General features: G+C 44.3%; 2 protein-coding genes across 2 annotated transcripts in view; both read right to left on the bottom strand.

The window, feature by feature from the left end:
* SERTAD4 (SERTA domain containing 4) overlaps window positions 1-19,816 on the bottom strand; it is a 371,017-nt gene that overhangs the window by 126,662 nt on the left and 224,539 nt on the right. The window lies entirely within an intron of this gene.
* The window catches only part of SYT14 (synaptotagmin 14), a 169,142-nt gene that overhangs the window by 23,043 nt on the left and 126,283 nt on the right, over window positions 1-19,816 (bottom strand). Inside the window, exon 6 of the mRNA XM_069768562.1 lies at window positions 15,833-16,285. Coding sequence (XP_069624663.1) covers window positions 15,833-16,285 — 453 coding nt within the window. The remainder of the gene's footprint in view (window positions 1-15,832; window positions 16,286-19,816) is intronic.

Consider the following 19,816-nt stretch of genomic DNA (forward strand, 5'->3'; position numbering starts at 1 on the left):
GGTGAGTTGGGCGGCTACAGGCTGCAGGCTGCACCCCACCAGCTGCTCCTCCAGACATCACCCACATTTTAGGCAGCAGAGACAGACAGCAGCAGACTGAGCCACAAGTCCAACTGCAACCACTGCTGGATACCTTTGCACTCACTCAGGCACTGGTAGGAGCTCCTCCACAACATGCCTGATAAACTTCAGCACTGCAGCCAGCCAGGGGCGGAGAGCAGAACAGGAGAACCCGCTCTCTCCGCCCACAAACAATGTCACACTGGCTGCCTTCTCTTAACCCCTATGTGCCTGCCTGGCTGCACTGACTGAGTGAGAAGATGCTTGTGTCAGAGCTGGCACATAGGGGTTAAGAGAACGCAGCCAGCAGTTACTTTGTGGGCGGAGAGAGCATGTTCTCCTGCTCTGCTCTCCCAGCTGTATCTATGACAGCGTGAGTGGGCCCCCCTCTCTCGCTAGGGCCCCGGCATTTGCCCGGGTGCGCCGGGTGCTGACGCCGGCCCTGATCGTGGTGCTAGTAGATTACAAATTATACCACAAGCCATTTTCTTTTTAAAAAAAAGATCTGTCATCACGTCAAAAATAGTCACTGAATATTCCCTTTTACCTTTTTTTTAAATCCGGGGGAGATATGGGCCTTTTGGTTAATGCTAATTTTTGTGATTTTTAACAAAGGGGCGTGGAAGCCTAAAGACACTCCCCCAGAGAATCCTGTGAGACACACCCCCTTGGAAAAAACAAACACACCATAAAAATCAGCACTAAATAATAAAAAGGCTACTATCTCTGGAACTGTATGGCGGATTGCAATAAAGATAAAAGCAGAATATTCAGGGCAGCGGCGGAAATAAGAGCATAGTCTGGTCTCTTCTCACCTGGTGACAAGTCCTCTTTAAACCTGCCTGTAAATCATGATATATTATGCTGAAACGTGGTTGTTCCTTGGCTGGAACACAGCCTATAACAACATGCCAGAGATTGATATTTTTTACCGCAGCTATGTTCTACTGTGCCAAGCTGAGCAGTCCGACATCAGCACTGGAGAGAATACATGGGTTACATAGGATCCCAGATGTGTTGTATTAGGCATATGTGAATGTTATAACGAATAGGGTTGATTAAAGGGGTTTTCCTGTTTCAGGATAACCCCTATTCCCAGCCTGCAGTTTGATGAAAAGAAGGCAACAAATAAACTGTGCTCTACTCACCCTCCCTAGGTCTCAACTGCTGCTCCCTGTGTCTGTTCCTGTTCACAGAGCTATGAACTCACTGACTGGCTACATGATGTCTGAAAACGAGAGCAGAGGCAGAAACTCAGCACCGGACCTGAGGAGGGTGAGCAAAGCTTTTTAAGCTGGGGAAGAGTTTTTTTTTAAATGAGAACATCTTTAAAATGAACTTGTGAACTGATTCCTGATGCTTGAATCACGGGCAGCATGAATCAGAGACCGGCTCCGGCTCTGGACCGCTGTCTTAGATTGACAGGCCTCTCCTAGATGAGTCGGGGTTCGGGATGCCTGAACCAGCTGACAGTTTCCCTTTAAATCCAGTTTATAAATTCGGATATTCTGAATTTTACCGAAATGTCGTCCTTCACTGGCTGGAACACAGCCTATAACAATACGGCATGGATAATTGTTACTCATATTATGTGTCACACAATGGAAACTCTAAACAACCAGCGCCTGTCTATCACCTGACATTACAGTAGACCAGTAGAACAGAGGAGATGTCAGTCAGAGCCGTGCTATAATGACTCCATACTGATGATAACCGTGGACAGCCCAGATCATAATTCCGGCAGTTCCTCGGAGACAAACATTCATTAGCACATCGGAGACAGTTACTGTTTTACCGAAAATGTCAACTTCTCCTGTCCTGCAGAAAAAACCCTCTGTAGAGCATCCTCAAGGTTCGTATTGGGTAATCGTTAATACCTTCAAGGGTGTGTTGTGGGGAACTTCTATGGTCTTATGTGTAATCTCAGCTTTATTAATTACCACTTACACCACCTGCGTAGCTACACTACTTGATCACTTTGCGTCTCATTACTTTTATCTGGTTTATTAGACTAATGTTAGCCGAAACCCCCGATATCGATGGATTCAGACAATACTGTAATGTATGTGGGGGCACCCACCAACTAATCATTGGGGGTGATGTCCAATTTCGGGCCGCAAATTGCTTTGTTCTCCTTGAGAAAACGCCGGCAGAGATGTCTGTTGGTGGCTTTCTCATAGAGAACACAGGAGCATTCGGCAGGAAAGACGGCCGAGATGGCTGCCAGCTCAACAATCGGCCGATACATTGTCCATCCAATATGTATGACCGGCTTTAGTTGTGAAAAAGGCAAAGCTTGATGACATGCAGAGCTCAGCTCATAAGAAAAGACGGTCCACGGGATGCCTGTTTTATCTTCCCTTAACGCTTCCCATTAAATATTCAGATAGCGTCTTCTTTTTTTTATGTGGCTAGTAAAATCCAACCACAGCCTATACACTCTGATTATGTGGCAAGCCCCAAACCACACAGCCTTAATGAAGGAATCTACTGAATGGGTCGCCATTTTGCATAATACCAGTCAACCACCGGAAAAGATCAGACGCAACTGAGAAGCTTTGATAATGATCCTCGTTGACTTATGATCTTATATATATTTATATCTCCGCACAATATGTGGCATCTAAAGAGTTTATAAGATCTATTAAAGAACCAAACATTCAGGAGAACCATGTTCAGGACCCTTAAAGTCATGGTTGCCAAGATCATCTCACATTCTGGAGCACCATGGATTACTCGATCACCCACTGATTTCAGTGCGAATTGTTGGGTGCTGTCTTGGTGTCCACCATCGTTACCCAAAGAATCACTTGCTGGATAAGCATCAAGCACCAAAGTCCCAATTCCAGCAAAATACTAAGACCCAAAACAGAAAAGGGGGGATAACCTGAAATTCGGCTTCATTTATGGATACCAAACCTTTTAGAAACATCCAAATAAGATGCAACCTCAATATGGTCAAGGTTGCGTCAAGAGGAAGGTTTGACTGATCATTGGATGTCTCAATGCTAAAATTCAAAGACATCAATCGTCTTTCATCCATAAAGAGATGCAGAAATTCCCATAGCGGGGGACACGTTCTCACTTGAAGACCGTTTTTAGGTCCTTCAGGCGCGGATGTGAGTCTCTGTGCTATAAGTCTACATAAACGGGTGGAGAAACATTTCAAAGATCATCACAAAACAATTCCGTCTGGATGAAATAACTGGATTTTTTTTTTCCTTCTTGAAAATCCTCTAGCTCTAAGAGAGAGGATATTATTACGCCACCATTACAACCAATTCTGTATTCGGAGGCGACTGTTATGTGTTTCAAAAACAGCTGCTTAAAATACAAATCAGATTGCTAAAGCCGGTGTTTTGTACGCGCCATAATCTGACACTGCATTATTCATACATAAATCAATTATAGAAAATAAATGGATTCGAATGTAGGACGGGAATACGACAATGCAAAAAAAATTAAAAAAAAAAAATTGCTCTGTGAGTCTTGAATACTTAAATACAACACAAGATATAATCAGATAAATAAAATATATTCGCGTATAAACAATCGGTGGCAGGACCGGTGAAGAGTTCATGCAAAATTCATAAGGGATGAGGAGATGAATATGGAAAATAAGCAGGGTTAAAGGCATTGTTGTCAAAGATATAAAGCCCATAATACACCAAATAGAGTGATAATATCCAATGTCTTCATCATCTTATCGGACACAAAACATAACAGAACGAAAAGGAAACTGTCAGCAAGATCATGCCCTGACTTCACTTGGCATTATTTGGTGATAGGTGGCCCGTCCTTATTAAAATACCATATGTTTTATTGTAAACTGCTGCAGAAACGTTTTAACACAGTCCATAGTAACATAGTAACATAGTTAGTAAGGCCGAAAAAAGACATTTGTCCATCCAGTTCAGCCTATATTCCATCATAATAAATCCCCAGATCTACGTCCTTCTACAGAACCTAATAATTGTATGATACAATATTGTTCTGCTCCAGGAAGACATCCAGGCCTCTCTTGAACCCCTCGACTGAGTTCGCCATCACCACCTCCTCAGGCAAGCAATTCCAGATTCTCACTGCCCTAACAGTAAAGAATCCTCTTCTATGTTGGTGGAAAAACCTTCTCTCCCCCAGACGCAAAGAATGCCCCCTTGTGCCCGTCACCTTCCTTGGTATAAACAGATCCTCAGCGAGATATTTGTATTGTCCCCTTATATACTTATACATGGTTATTAGATCGCCCCTCAGTCGCCTTTTTTCTAGACTAAATAATCCTAATTTCGCTAATCTATCTGGGTATTGTAGTTCTCCCATCCCCTTTATTAATTTTGTTGCCCTCCTTTGTACTCTCTCTAGTTCCATTATATCCTTCCTGAGCACCGGTGCCCAAAACTGGACACAGTACTCCATGTGCGGTCTAACTAGGGATTTGTACAGAGGCAGTATAATGCTCTCATCATGTGTATCCAGAACTCTTTTAATGCACCCCATGATCCTGTTTGCCTTGGCAGCTGCTGCCTGGCACTGGCTGCTCCAGGTAAGTTTATCATTAACTAGGATCCCCAAGTCCTTCTCCCTGTCAGATTTACCCAGTGGTTTCCCGTTCAGTGTGTAATGGTGATATTGATTCCCTCTTCCCATGTGTATAACCTTACATTTATCATTGTTAAACCTCATCTGCCACCTTTCAGCCCAAGTTTCCAACTTAGGCCTCTTTCACACTTCAGTCTTTTGGCGTCAGTCACTACCGACATAGTGACGGATTGACGGATCCGTCACAATTGTTGCGAAAACGGTTCTAACGGATCCGTTTTTTTGACGGATCCGTTACTTGGGGGTTGTCTGGGAGAAGTATCTACTTTTTGGAGCATGCGCAATTGAAAAAACGGATTGGGGCGACGGATCCGCCGAAAAAACTGTTGCGGCGGATCCGTCGCCCATAGGCGGCCATTCTATGGAATGGCGGACGCGACGGATCCGTCGCGATCCGCCATTTCAGCGGTGACAAAAAACGTTCCAATGTCCGTCTATTTTCAGAAAACGTCCGCCAAATTTCGACGGATCCGTCGCGTGGCGGATGGAACGGACGACCATCCGTCACAATCCGTCACTAATGCAAGTCTATGGGAAAATAACGGATCCGTCAAAAAAAAATGACGGATCCGTTATTTGAGGAAAATGGCGGTTTTAGACTGATGCCAAATAACTGAAGTGTGAAAGAGGCCTTATCCAGATCCATCTGTAGCAGAATACTATCTTCTCTTGTATTAACTGCTTTACATAGTTTTGTATCATCTGCAAATATCGATATTTTACTGTGTAAACCTTCTACCAGATCATTAATGAATATGTTGAAGAGAACAGGTCCCAATACTGACCCCATGTTAGGTTGAATTCGACATCTGTAAAACACTGTCCGTACTCAATGTCCGGACCGGGACGGAGGTCTCCGAACCCAAACTCAACAGTTTCAGGAGATCCGCAACCAGTCTGGACTTCACAATCTGTACTTCATGGATGTCCGAATTTGGCCTTCAAGCTACTCACCCACCCTGGGTCTAGTGACAAGTCTCGGTTGGGGTTTACGGTGTCGGTTACTGGCTGCAACGCTGACATTACGTCGACAGTGTTGAAGTGAATGAGTGAGATTAGTGGTTCGTGTTTTTTTTCCAAAACCAGAAAACATCTTTAAGTGCAAGGCTTAGGGATCAGTATTGTCTGGGTGGTCCCCTTTCAGCTTTCCCCTCCTAAATCAGTAGGGTAAGGTATATTAATCACCTTTACTTGCATGCTTACCTCTGCTCCATTCATTCTCTATGGGACTGATGGAAATAGCTGAGTAGAGTTCTCGAGACCAGCGGGGGTCCCAGAGGTCAGACCTCAAGTGATTGGGTAGTTATCCCGTATCCTATGGCTAGGGAATAGTTTTGGCGTTAGTAACCGTGCTTTTACGGAACTTTCCATATATGATAGAGACATGAAAAAAGTTTTGTAAAAGGATGGGATCCAAGTGCTGATCGCAAAAATCAAAGGAGCGGAAGTGCTTAGCGCCACTCTCTTCCGAGACAGAAGACGACAGGAAATCTTAAAGCCCACCCTCAGTCTCATAGGAGAGGAGTACTCGGCTGAAGGTTTACGCTCCTTCATTTCATAAATCGGTTGGGGTCTTAGTTCAGAGGCAGCCGCCAATCAAAACTTCTGATACATCAAAAGTTTTCTGAAGCTGCAGTGACACTTTTATAAGCAGCAGCAATGCTCAATGTCAAGGAGCAGCTGGTAAAGCAACCAAAAATTTAGGTTGCATAAAAAGGGAGACGTGGTGATGTCATTTACTACAATGTACACAAGAAAAATAGTGAAAATTGTTTCTAAAATCTATATTTAATTTTCTGGTGGGTAAAAACAAAATGACCTATTATTGACAGGTGACAGAGGGTCAACTTGTTGGAGCGTCTTGTTGGAATCTCGTTATGTCGGCCCCTATGTTGGCAGTGTGGTAACAGGCTGCTCTTGTGGCGCTACTGTGAGCGATCTGTATACGGGGATAATCATCTTATCTCCTCTTAGCATTGCAGGTTGTACGCTAATAGCATTAGTACTGTGTTACCGCGCGGCGCACACAATGGCAGCCTGTAATGTGACGCTGTAGAGCCTTCCGAGGATGATGATGAGCGCTGATGTTATTTGCTTTTGCCTAATCAGTCACACACAGGTTTTACTCCAGAAATAATTTTGGAATGCAAATGTGATTTCTTTTATTGACAATGGATGAGCTTAGCGGCTTCGGAAACATAGGATTTATTTACCCGAGGGCTGTAATGAGATTTTTTTTTTTATACTTGAGAGTTTGCGTTGATCCCCCTATAAATGCTTTTTGATTATGTGGATGGTTTATTTATTATGCATTAACCAAACTACAGCTCATCGAATCATGTCGGGGATTCCACGTAACTACAGTAATGTACAGTACTCTCAGTGTCAGTTCGATCCTGGATACACCACACTGCGTGGATGGGTGACCACACTGCATGGATGGGTGACCACAGTGCATGGATGGGTGACCACACTGCGTGGATGGGTGACCACAGTACATGGATCGGTGACCACAGTACATGGATGGGTGACCACACTGCGTGGATGGGTGACCACACTGCATGGATGGGTGACCACAGTGCATGGATCGGTGACCACGCTGCATGAAATGGTGACCGCACTGCGTGGATGGGTGACCACAGTGCATGGATCGGTGACCACAGTACATGGAACGGTGACCACACTGCATGGATGGGTGACCACAGTGCATGGATGGGTGACCACAGTGCATGGATGGGTGACCACAGTGCATGGATGGGTGACCACAGTGCATGGATGGGTGACCACAGTGCATGGATCGGTGACCACAGTACATGGAACGGTGACCGCACTGCATGGATGGGTGACCACAGTACATGGATCGGTGACCACACTGCATGGATGGGTGACCACAGTACATGGATCGGTGACCACACTGCATGAAATGGTGACCGCACTGCGTGAATGGGTGACCACACTGCATGGATGGGTGACCACAGTGCATGGATCAGTGACCACAGTACATGGATGGGTGACCACACTGCATGGATGGGTGACCACAGTACATGGATCGGTGACCACAGTACATGAAATGGTGACCGCACTGCGTGGATGGGTGACCACACTGCATGGATGGGTGACCACAGTGCATGGATCAGTGACCACAGTACATGGATGGGTGACCACACTGCATGGATGGGTGACCACAGTACATGGATCGGTGACCACAGTACATGAAATGGTGACCGCACTGCGTGGATGGGTGACCACACTGCATGGATGGGTGACCACAGTACATGGATCGGTGACCACACTGCATGAAATGGTGACCACACTGCATGGATGGGTGACCACAGTGCGTGGATTGGAGACCACAGTGCATGGATCAGTGACCACGCTGCATGAAATGGTGACCACACTGCGTGGATGGGTGACCACAGTGCATTGATCAGTGACCACGCTGCATGAAATGGTGACCACACTGCGTGGATAGGTGACCACAGTACATGGATCGGTGACCACACTGCATGAAATGCTGACCGCACTGCATGGATGGGTGACCACAGTACATGGATCGGTGACCACAGTGCATAGATCAGTGACCACGCTGCATGAAATGGTGACCACACTGCGTGGATGGGTGACCACAGTGCATTGATCAGTGACCACGCTGCATGAAATGGTGACCACACTGCGTGGATAGGTGACCACAGTACATGGATCGGTGACCACACTGCATGAAATGCTGACCGCACTGCATGGATGGGTGACCACAGTACATGGATCGGTGACCACAGTGCATAGATCAGTGACCACGCTGCATGAAATGGTGACCACACTGCGTGGATGGGTGACCACAGTGCATGGATCGGTGACCATGCTGCATGAAATGGTGACTGCACTGCGTGGATGGGTGACCACAGTGCATGGATCAGTGACCACACTGCATGAAATGGTGACCGCACTGCGTGGATGGGTGACCACAGTGCATGGATCAGTGACCACGCTGCATGAAATGGTGACCACACTGCGTGGATGAGTGACCACAGTGCATGGATCAGTGACCACACTGCATGAAATGGTGACCACACTGCGTGGATGGGTGACCACAGTGCATGGATCGGTGACCATGCTGCATGAAATGGTGACTGCACTGCGTGGATGGGTGACCACAGTGCATGGATCAGTGACCACACTGCATGAAATGGTGACCGCACTGCGTGGATGGGTGACCACAGTGCATTGATCAGTGACCACGCTGCATGAAATGGTGACCACACTGCGTGGATAGGTGACCACAGTACATGGATCGGTGACCACACTGCATGAAATGCTGACCGCACTGCATGGATGGGTGACCACAGTACATGGATCGGTGACCACAGTGCATGGATCAGTGACCACGCTGCATGAAATGGTGACCACACTGCGTGGATGGGTGACCACAGTGCATGGATCGGTGACCATGCTGCATGAAATGGTGACTGCACTGCGTGGATGGGTGACCACAGTGCATGGATCAGTGACCACACTGCATGAAATGGTGACCGCACTGCGTGGATGGGTGACCACAGTGCATGGATCAGTGACCACGCTGCATGAAATGGTGACCACACTGCGTGGATGAGTGACCACAGTGCATGGATCAGTGACCACGCTGCATGAAATGGTGACCACACTGCGTGGATGGGTGACCACAGTGCATGGATCAGTGACCACACTGCATGAAATGGTGACCGCACTGCGTGGATGGGTGACCACAGTACATGGATCGGTGACCACACTGCATGAAATGGTGACTGCACTGCGTGGATGGGTGACCACAGTGCATGGATCGGTGACCACGCTGCATGAAATGGTGGCCGCATTGCGTGGATCAGTGACCACACTGCATGGACCATGACTGCACTGCATGCAGCTGTGACCACACTGCATGGACCATGACTGCACTGCATGGAGCTGTGACTACACTACATGAAATGGTGGTCACACTGTGTGGATCAGTGATCACAATGTATAGATCAGTGACCATACTGCATGGACTATGACCACACTGCATGGAACTTGACCACACTGCATGGATTGGTGACCACACTACATGGACCCTGACCACACTGCATAGATTGGTGACCGCACTACATGGACCATGACTACATTGCATGAATTGGATATCACACTACATGGACCATGACCACACTGCATGGACCTTGACCACACTGCATGGATCTTGACCACAGTGCATGGATCGGTGATCACAATGCATGGACCATGACCACACTGCATGGACTATGACCACACTGCATGGACCATGACCACACTGCATGGATTGGTGACCACACTGAATGGAGCTTGACCATACTACATGGACCTTGACCACATTGCATGAACTATGACTGCACCACATGGACTATGACCGACCGCACCGCATGGACTTTGACCGCACTGCATGGACTATGACTGCACTGCATGGACTATGTCTGCACTGCATGGACCTTGACCACACTGCATGGATTGGTTATCACACTGCATGGACTATGACCGCACCGCATGGACTATGACCGCACTGCATGGACTATGACCGCACTGCATGGGCTATGTCTGCACTGCATGGACTATGACCACACTACATGGACCTTGGCCACACTGCATGGATTGGTTATCACACTGCATGGACTATGACCGCACCACATGGACTATGAGTGCACTGCATGGACTATGATCACAATACATGGACTATGACCACACTTCATGGACTATGACCGCACTGCATGGACTATGACTGCACTGCATGGACTATGACCGCACTGCATGGACTATGATCACACTGCATGGACTATGACCGCACTGCATGGACTATGACCGCACTTCATGGACTATGACCGCACTGCATGGACTATGACCACACTACATGGACCTTGGCCACACTGCGTGGATTGGTTATCACACTGCATGGACTATGACCGCACCACATGGACTATGAGTGCACTGCATGGACTATATCTGCACTGCATGGACTATGACCACACTACATGGACCTTGACCACACTGCATGGATTGGTTATCACACTGCATGGACTATGGCCGCACCGCATGGACTATGACCGCACTGCATGGACTATGTCTGCACTGCATGGACTATGACCACACTACATGGACCTTGGCCACACTGCATGGATTGGTTATCACACTGCATGGACTATGACCGCACCACATGGGCTATGACCGCACTGCATGGACTATATCTGCACTGCATGGACTATGACCACACTACATGGACCTTGACCACACTGCATGGATTGGTTATCACACTGCATGGACTATGGCCACACCGCATGGACTATGACTGCACTGCATGGACTATGACCGCACTGCATGGACTATGTCTGCACTGCATGGACTATGACCACACTACATGGACCTTGGCCACACTGCATGGATTGGTTATCACACTGCATGGACTATGACCGCACCACATGGACTATGAGTGCACTGCATGGACTATGATCACAATACATGGACTATGACCACACTTCATGGACTATGACCGCACTGCATGGACTATGACTGCACTGCATGGACTATGACCGCACTGCATGGACTATGATCACACTGCATGGACTATGACCGCACTGCATGGACTATGACCGCACTTCAAGGACTATGACCGCACTGCATGGACTATGACCACACTACATGGACCTTGGCCACACTGCATGGATTGGTTATCACACTGCATGGACTATGACCGCACCACATGGACTATGACCGCACCGCATGGACTATGATCACACTGCATGGACTATGACCGCACTGCATGGACTATGACCACACTTCATGGACTATGACCGCACTTCATGGACTATGACCGCACTGCATGGAGTGCATGTTGTGCTCCATGCTTTGCTCCACACTGTGCTCCATACAGTTTTTAAACTAGATGGAATACATAGTAACATAGTAACATAGTTAGTAAGGCCGAAAAAAGACATTTGTCCATCCATTTCAGCCTATATTCCATCATAATAAATCCCCAGATCTACGTCCTTCTACAGAACCTAATAATTGTATGATACAATATTGTTCTGCTCCAGGAAGACATCCAGGCCTCTCTTGAACCCCTCGACTAAGTTCGCCATCACCACCTCCTCAGGCAAGCAATTCCAGATTCTCACTGCCCTAACAGTAATGAATCCTCTTCTATGTTGGTGGAAAAACCTTCTCTCCTCCAGACGCAAAGAATGCCCCCTTGTGCCCGTCACCTTCCTTGGTATAAACAGATCCTCAGCGAGATATTTGTATTGTCCCCTTATATACTTATACATGGTTATTAGATCGCCCCTCAGTCGTCTTTTTTCTAGACTAAATAATCCTAATTTCGCTAATCTATCTGGGTATTGTAGTTCTCCCATCCCCTTTATTAATTTTGTTGCCCTCCTTTGTACTCTCTCTAGTTCCATTATATCCTTCCTGAGCACCGGTGCCCAAAACTGGACACAGTACTCCATGTGCGGTCTAACTAGGGATTTGTACAGAGGCAGTATAATGCTCTCATCATGTGTATCCAGACCTCTTTTAATGCACCCCATGATCCTGTTTGCCTTGGCAGCTGCTGCCTGGCACTGGCTGCTCCAGGTAAGTTTATCATTAACTAGGATCCCCAAGTCCTTCTCCCTGTCAGATTTACCCAGTGGTTTCCCATTCAGTGTGTAATGGTGATATTGATTCCTTCTTCCCATGTGTATAACCTTACATTTATCATTGTTAAACCTCATCTGCCACCTTTCAGCCCAAGTTTCCAACTTATCCAGATCCATCTGTAGCAGAATACTATCTTCTCTTGTATTAACTGCTTTACATAGTTTTGTATCATCTGCAAATATCGATATTTTACTGTGTAAACCTTCTACCAGATCATTAATGAATATGTTGAAGAGAACAGGTCCCAATACTGACCCCTGCGGTACCCCACTGGTCACAGCGACCCAGTTAGAGACTATACCATTTATAACCACCCTCTGCTTTCTATCACTAAGCCAGTTACTAACCCATTTACACACATTTTCCCCCAGACCAAGCATTCTCATTTTGTGTACCAACCTCTTGTGCGGCACGGTATCAAACGCTTTGGAAAAATCGAGATATACCACGTCCAATGACTCACCGTGGTCCAGCCTATAGCTTACCTCTTCATAAAAACTGATTAGATTGGTTTGACAGGAGCGATTTCTCATAAACCCATGCTGATATGGAGTTAAACAGTTATTCTCATTGAGATAATCCAGAATAACATCCCTCAGAAACCCTTCAAATATTTTACCAACAATAGAGGTTAGACTTACTGGCCTATAATTTCCAGGTTCACTTTTAGAGCCCTTTTTGAATATTGGCACCACATTTGCTATGCGCCAGCCCTGCGGAACAGACCCTGTCGCTATAGAGTCCCTAAAAATAAGAAATAATGGTTTATCTATTACATTACTTAGTTCTCTTAGTACTCGTGGGTGTATGCCATCCGGACCCGGAGATTTATCTATTTTAATCTTATTTAGCCGGTTTCGCACCTCTTCTTGGGTTAGATTGGTGACCCTTAATATAGGGTTTTCATTGTTTCTTGGGATTTCACCTAGCATTTCATTTTCCACCATGAATACCGTGGAGAAGAAGGTGTTTAATATGTTAGCTTTTTCCTCGTCATCTACAACCATTCTTTCCTCACTATTTTTTAAGGGGCCTACATTTTCAGTTTTTATTCTTTTACTATTGATATAGTTGAAGAACAGTTTGGGATTAGTTTTACTCTCCTTAGCAATGTGCTTCTCTGTTTCCTTTTTGGCAGCTTTAATTAGTTTTTTAGATAAAGTATTTTTCTCCCTATAGTTTTTTAGAGCTTCAATGGTGCCATCCTGCTTTAGTAGTGCAAATGCTTTCTTTTTACTGTTAATTGCCTGTCTTACTTCTTTGTTTAGCCACATTGGGTTTTTCCTATTTCTAGTCCTTTTATTCCCACAAGGTATAAACCGCTTACACTGCCTATTTAGGATGTTCTTAAACATTTCCCATTTATTATCTGTATTCTTATTTCTGAGGATATTGTCCCAGTCAACCAGATTAAGGGCATCTCTAAGCTGGTCAAACTTTGCCTTCCTAAAGTTCAATGTTTTTGTGACTCCCTGACAAGTCCCCCTAGTGAAAGACAGGTGAAACTGTACTTATAGTTTATAGTTTAAAGCTTATAGTTTATCGACTGGTGCGTGCCGCCATATTTCTACCTTTTGGAGCGTGACATTTAATGCTGCACATTGCACAATGTAAATGCATCTTACTAATCCCTCACAATGGCACCAAACACAGTGTCGGCAGTGCACAACCCTCTCATCTCTTTCACGGGACTGAACTACAATATTTTTTCCTTTTTTTTCACAAAGGAAAAAAAGCAAAATGGACCAGATCTTCCACCGGGCGGCCACGTGTGAAGTGTATGCTCTTCACCGATCACCTCGATCCCCGCAGGAACTGACAGTGAAATCACCCAGGTCTGAGAAAGGTAATCCAGTCACCTGTCCGCCCGGGGCGTCACTGATGGAGACTGACACATCTTCTCGGTTGGAAATCTTGGGCTTATGTGACCTGAGCTTAATAAGAGATGAGAGCGCAAGAAAACATGGAAGTAGACGATACCAGTAAAAAGCGCTAAGGATCGTACACACACAGCACATATGTGGGTGTCACTGGAGATATAAACAGTGGCGTGTAAAAGTTTGTGCACCCCTGGTCAAAATCACTGTAAATGTGAACAGCTAAGAAAGTTTAAGATGAAATGATCTCTAAAAGCCTAAAGATAAAGATGACACATTTCCTTCATATTTTAGCCAAAAAACTATTGTCAGAACAGGGCAGCATGATCCAGGGGCCGAGACCCTGATTCCAGCGGTCTGCTGGTGACAGTTTTAATAAAATCACAGTTTTTTTCTGCTGAAGATCTAACAGTTCTCTGAATGCTGAGCTCTGTACAACCCCGCCCACACCACTGATTGGCTGCTTTCTGTGTACACTGCCAATCAGTGCTGGTGGCGTGGTTGTACAGAGCTCAGCTTTCAGAGATCTGTGGCAGATAAAATATGGATTTTATCAAAACTGCAGAAAACAGCACAGTAAGTGACACATCATTGAAATCAGGATCTCTGCCCCTACATTACGCTACTGTCAAATTAGGTGTCAAAAACCTGGTGACAGATTCCCTTCAAGGGTTTGAAAACAGAAAAGCAGATATACTACAATATAAGTATTCAGAAATAAAGTTTCTAGAGTAAGTTTCTTAAACATAGAAAAACAGGAGTTTGTGATTCAGCTGTTAAGTGGTGTTTGAGATAATGCTGGGACTTACTGCTGGGAGAGAGGAATTTTTTTGGAGGGGGAGAGCGTGGTCTAACAAAAGCATAATAATCTACCTGTCAAAAGAGGCATAAATATATGGACAAAATTATGCTTCCGTTCATGACTGGAGTACATTTCTGATATGTCAACATTATTAAAGGGTAATTATCATCTCCACAGATTGGATTTTTTTTTCGCATAGAGCTTGTAAAAACAAAAACTTTTGTCATTTGTTGTTTATTAAAATTTGTAACCGTTCTTGAGATATTATCACTATTTTGTATACAGCTCGTTGCCTCAGTGACCGACCGACACTGCTGTCTAGCAGCGATGGACAAACATGCACAGTGCTTACAAGCTCTTTCCTGTTCCGCTTGTAAGCGCTGTTTTGATGCTGATTGGATCACTGGAGCGTAATTATATCGTAATCCTGGCCAGGTTCAGATCAGTGCTTACAAGCTATACAGCGATGGTGGTCGGTCTCCTAGGTGACGAACTGTAAACAAAAAGAAAAGTGTTAATCTCTCAAGAACGATTGGAGATTTTAATAAGCAGTAAATTGCAAAATGGTTTATTTTTACAAGCGCCATCCAAAAAAATATCCATCTATGAAGATGGGAATATGTTTGTTAGGCAATCCTAACAAACGAGTTGCGGCTGTCGAACAGCCACGAGACATGCAGCCGCGGGGATTGGAACATATCTATCGAGTACGTCGATGACACTCGGTTAGCACTCAAGCATGCTGAGATAACACCTCACTAGTCCTTAGCGATCTTGCATCGACATACACATTGTAGATGTTTTTCTTAAGACTTACCGAGAGACTGTAGGCCGGCTCTAAGACTACGGGGATGGACAGCTTTCCTTGGAGATTCAGCTTCGTCAGGTAAAACACCTTCTCCCCGACAATCCTTTCTTTTTTCATCCGACGGAGCAGGTAAAGTCTGAACCGCACGGCGTAGTTTGCAATCATTTCCGATTCTATATGATTGAAGTTGAAGGTCTCCGTGAACATCGGGCAAGGTCCCTTCTGAACGCCGGTTTTGGTTCTTTGCTTTTTCATGGGTAGCAAAACAAGATGGACCTGCCAGGAATTACTATTCCCAGTCCTGTTGTGTGTGGGCAGATCGGTGACAGCTGTCACAGCGACAAGAAGTTTCTGCTCCTGTGAATCATAGTCAAAAGTTACATCCAACGTGCCGTATTTAGCTACTGGCTCCGGATCAAAAGACTTAGGAAGCTGTGAAGATGATCCTCTGGCTGACAAATCCTACGGAAAAAAAATATATAAAAAAAATAGGAGTATGCCTGTATTTATTGCATTTGCTTTTAGATCTTTGCAAAATAAAATAATATATATATATATATATATATATATATATATATATATATATATATATATATATATATATATATATATATATATATATCCACAAATTGGATAAAAAACAAAATAAAATAAAATAAAAAAATTAAAAAAATCACCAGATAACAAGAGCTGAAAATAAACCTTCCAGATATCCATGGAATATATTATAGCTTTTTTTCTTCTCTGAGCTAAGAACTTGTCAAAAATGACTATTAAGTATACCCCGAATTAGTGTTATAGCCTAAGGATGTTTTACATCACTTGGGAATTTGCAGGAGAGACGTAGATTGGCACTCGGCGGAAGCTTCACTACATTTTCGTCAATGGAGAAATAATAAATTAAATGCCGGGGTGGGAAGGAACGCGTCGGGTGCTGTTTTACGGTGTGTGTAGTTGTAGGGTTATTATCACGGGGGTTTGTGCAAATTGAAGATTTTGCACCTTCGATAACGATCTGAGAATTGTTACATGGAGCGGGAAACCAGGGGAAAAAAAAAAATATGCAAATGTTTCACCTTAAATTTGGCAATAAATGTATCTAATGATAATTGGTGAAGCGTTAACGTGCCGGGATAAGGTGTTATCTGAGCATGCTTGGGTCTTCGGGGTGCTCGAAAAATATGTTCGAGTCCCCACGGCTCTCGGAGCTGTTTGACAGCCACAACACGTGCAGGGATTGGCTAACAAACAAGAAATCCCTGCACGTGTTGCGAATGTCGAAACAGCCGCCAGACATGCAGCCGCGGGGACTTGAAGATATTTTTCGAGCACTCGGTGAGCACCCGAGCATGCTCAGATAACACCTTATCCCAGCACGTTCGCTCCTCACTAATAATAATGTCTGCATGAAGACAGGTCGATTTTTCACTTTTATGCTTTTGTATTTTTCCTCGCCATAACTTTTTTACTTTTTGGTCCACGTAGCCATATCACGGCCCGATTATCTTCAATACGAGTTGTAGTTTTGAATGACACCATTCATTTTACCATATAATGTACGGAAAGACTAAAAAAAAAAAAAAAAGGAAGTGTGGTGCAATGATGAAAAAAAGAAGAATGCATTCCCGCTGTTTTTTATTTATTCTTTCCCTCTTTACGGCGTTTATTGTGCGGTAACAATGACGTGGCAACACAATTCTTCTGGTCCGTACAATCACGGCAATACAACACTTATACTTTTTTTTATAATGAACATTGCACAAACATTGGTTTGTTTCGCGCCATTTTCTGAAATCAGTAACTTTTTTTTGGTTGAGGGCATGTTTTTTTGTGTGGCAAGATGTAAGTTTTTTTTAATCACTTTTTATTGCATTTGTTTTAGGAGTATGATAATAAAAAAAAAGTCATTTCTAGAATTTTGATTTTTTTTTTTTTTCTTCACAAGCTTTACTGTTTAGGTTTATTATTTATTTATTACTAGATTGTGGCCCGATTCTAACGCATCGGGTATTCTAGAATATGCATGTCCCCGTAGTATATGGACAATGATGATTCCAGAATTCGCGGCAGACTGTGCCCGTCGCTGATTGGTCGAGGCAACCTTTATGACATCATCGTCGCCATGGCAACCATTATGACATCTACGTCGATACTGTGCTCATTGCTGATTGGTCGAGGCCTGGCGGCCTCGACCAATGAGAGACGCGGGATTTCCTGGACAGACAGACAGACGGAAAAACCCTTAGACAATTATATATATAGATGCTTATCTTATCTTTGCGCTTTCTTATTCCATAGTGTTTTACATACATTATCATCAAACATTCCCTATCAGTATGTCTTTGGAATGTGGGAGGAAACCGGAGTGCCCGGAGGAAACCCACACAAACATGGGGAGAACGTACAAGCTCCTTGCAGATGTTGTCCTTGGTGGGATATGAACCCAGGACCCCAGCAAGGGGTAAGGCTAACCACTGAGCCACCTTGCTTATTCATTTTATATTTTCACAGTACAAAGTTTTACGGTCGCCGTGATGAAGAATTATTATTTTTTTCAATCATTTCTTTATTTTTACATTGGGAAAGGGGGTGATTTAAACTTTTATATTTTTGTATTTCTTGAATGTTGAAAGACAAAGGAAAAAAAAAAGCACAAAAATTAGCATATACAGTAAAGCAGGTAAATTAGTAAAGTAGCGATAGTACATATAAATAACATAGGGTGCTTCTGCTTACGGTAGTTAACAATATTTTGATTTAAAAAAAAAAGTATAAAATCCATCCAACCGCGACAAGGTGACCCAATCGGGACGGTCCTATCCTATCTCTAGTATTAAAGCCTCACCTTGTGTCAAACGGCGCCAAGTATTCTATCTGTACAGCTTCCCATGGATCGGGGTGTCTCAGTCAGACCCTGTCGTTGATGTCGTTTGACACCAATTTTAACACTAGAGACACGTTAGGGACTGTCCTGATGGGTACACCTTGTCGCAAGATACCTTTAATGTGTTTTTTTTTTTAAATCAAAATAGGGTTAACTAAGTAACTATTTACATGTACTAGTACCATTTACTTTCTGTAGGGTATATGCTCATTTATGTTTTTTTTCTTGGGTATTTTCAATGAAATGGCCACAGTGTGAACGTGCTCTTACATTTTGCACGTATACCAGCTTATAGTCCAGCTCAGTTTTTTGTTTTCTTTAATATATAAAATAGAATAATAATTCATTTTCACTTTATTTTTTAAGTCCCCCTGGTGGAACCTGTAATCAGAGCTAGTCGGCACCTGCCCTGTATAGAGAAGGCTCAGCTCCTGAGCCCGTTCCATACATGCGCATCCTAATGCTGATACACACGCAGGTCAGTCTGCATGTATAATAAAAAAAAAAGACCGTGTCGTTCTTCTGATCAACAAGAGAGATATGTCCCTGTGTTTCCTCGTCATCAGTGATGTCTATGAAAAGGTCTGGCTCACCGGCTTATTTTAATAACTAATCCAGCCCCTTTTTCTCCGTCCATGATAGAGAAGGAGGCTGGCTTAACTATTAAAATGAGCCGTTCAGCCAGACCCCTTCATACCCATCACTGATGAGGAACCAACTGTTATGATCAGGTGACCTTGGAGCAGCATGAAAACTTTCACTGGAGTAGGTGGTAACTATACTGACCGCAAATCCTAATCTTAACACCGCAACTAGAAGTAGCCGTGGGGTGTGCCTAACAAATCCTAGACACCTCGACACAGCCAGAGGACTAAATACCCCTATAGATGGAAATAGGAATTCTACCTTGCCTCAGAGCAGAACCCCAAAGGATAGGCAGCCCCCCACAAATATTGACTGTGAGTAGTAGAGGAAAAGACACACGCAGGCAGGAAACAGGATTTAGCAAAAGAGGCCACTCTAGCTAAAATAGGAAAGGATAGGACAGGATACTAAGCGGTCAGTATTAAAATCCTTCCAAAAATATCCACAGCAGAAAATACAAAAAC

This window comes from Ranitomeya imitator, chromosome 5, assembly GCF_032444005.1.
Source record: "Ranitomeya imitator isolate aRanImi1 chromosome 5, aRanImi1.pri, whole genome shotgun sequence".
Taxonomy (NCBI): domain Eukaryota; kingdom Metazoa; phylum Chordata; class Amphibia; order Anura; family Dendrobatidae; genus Ranitomeya; species Ranitomeya imitator.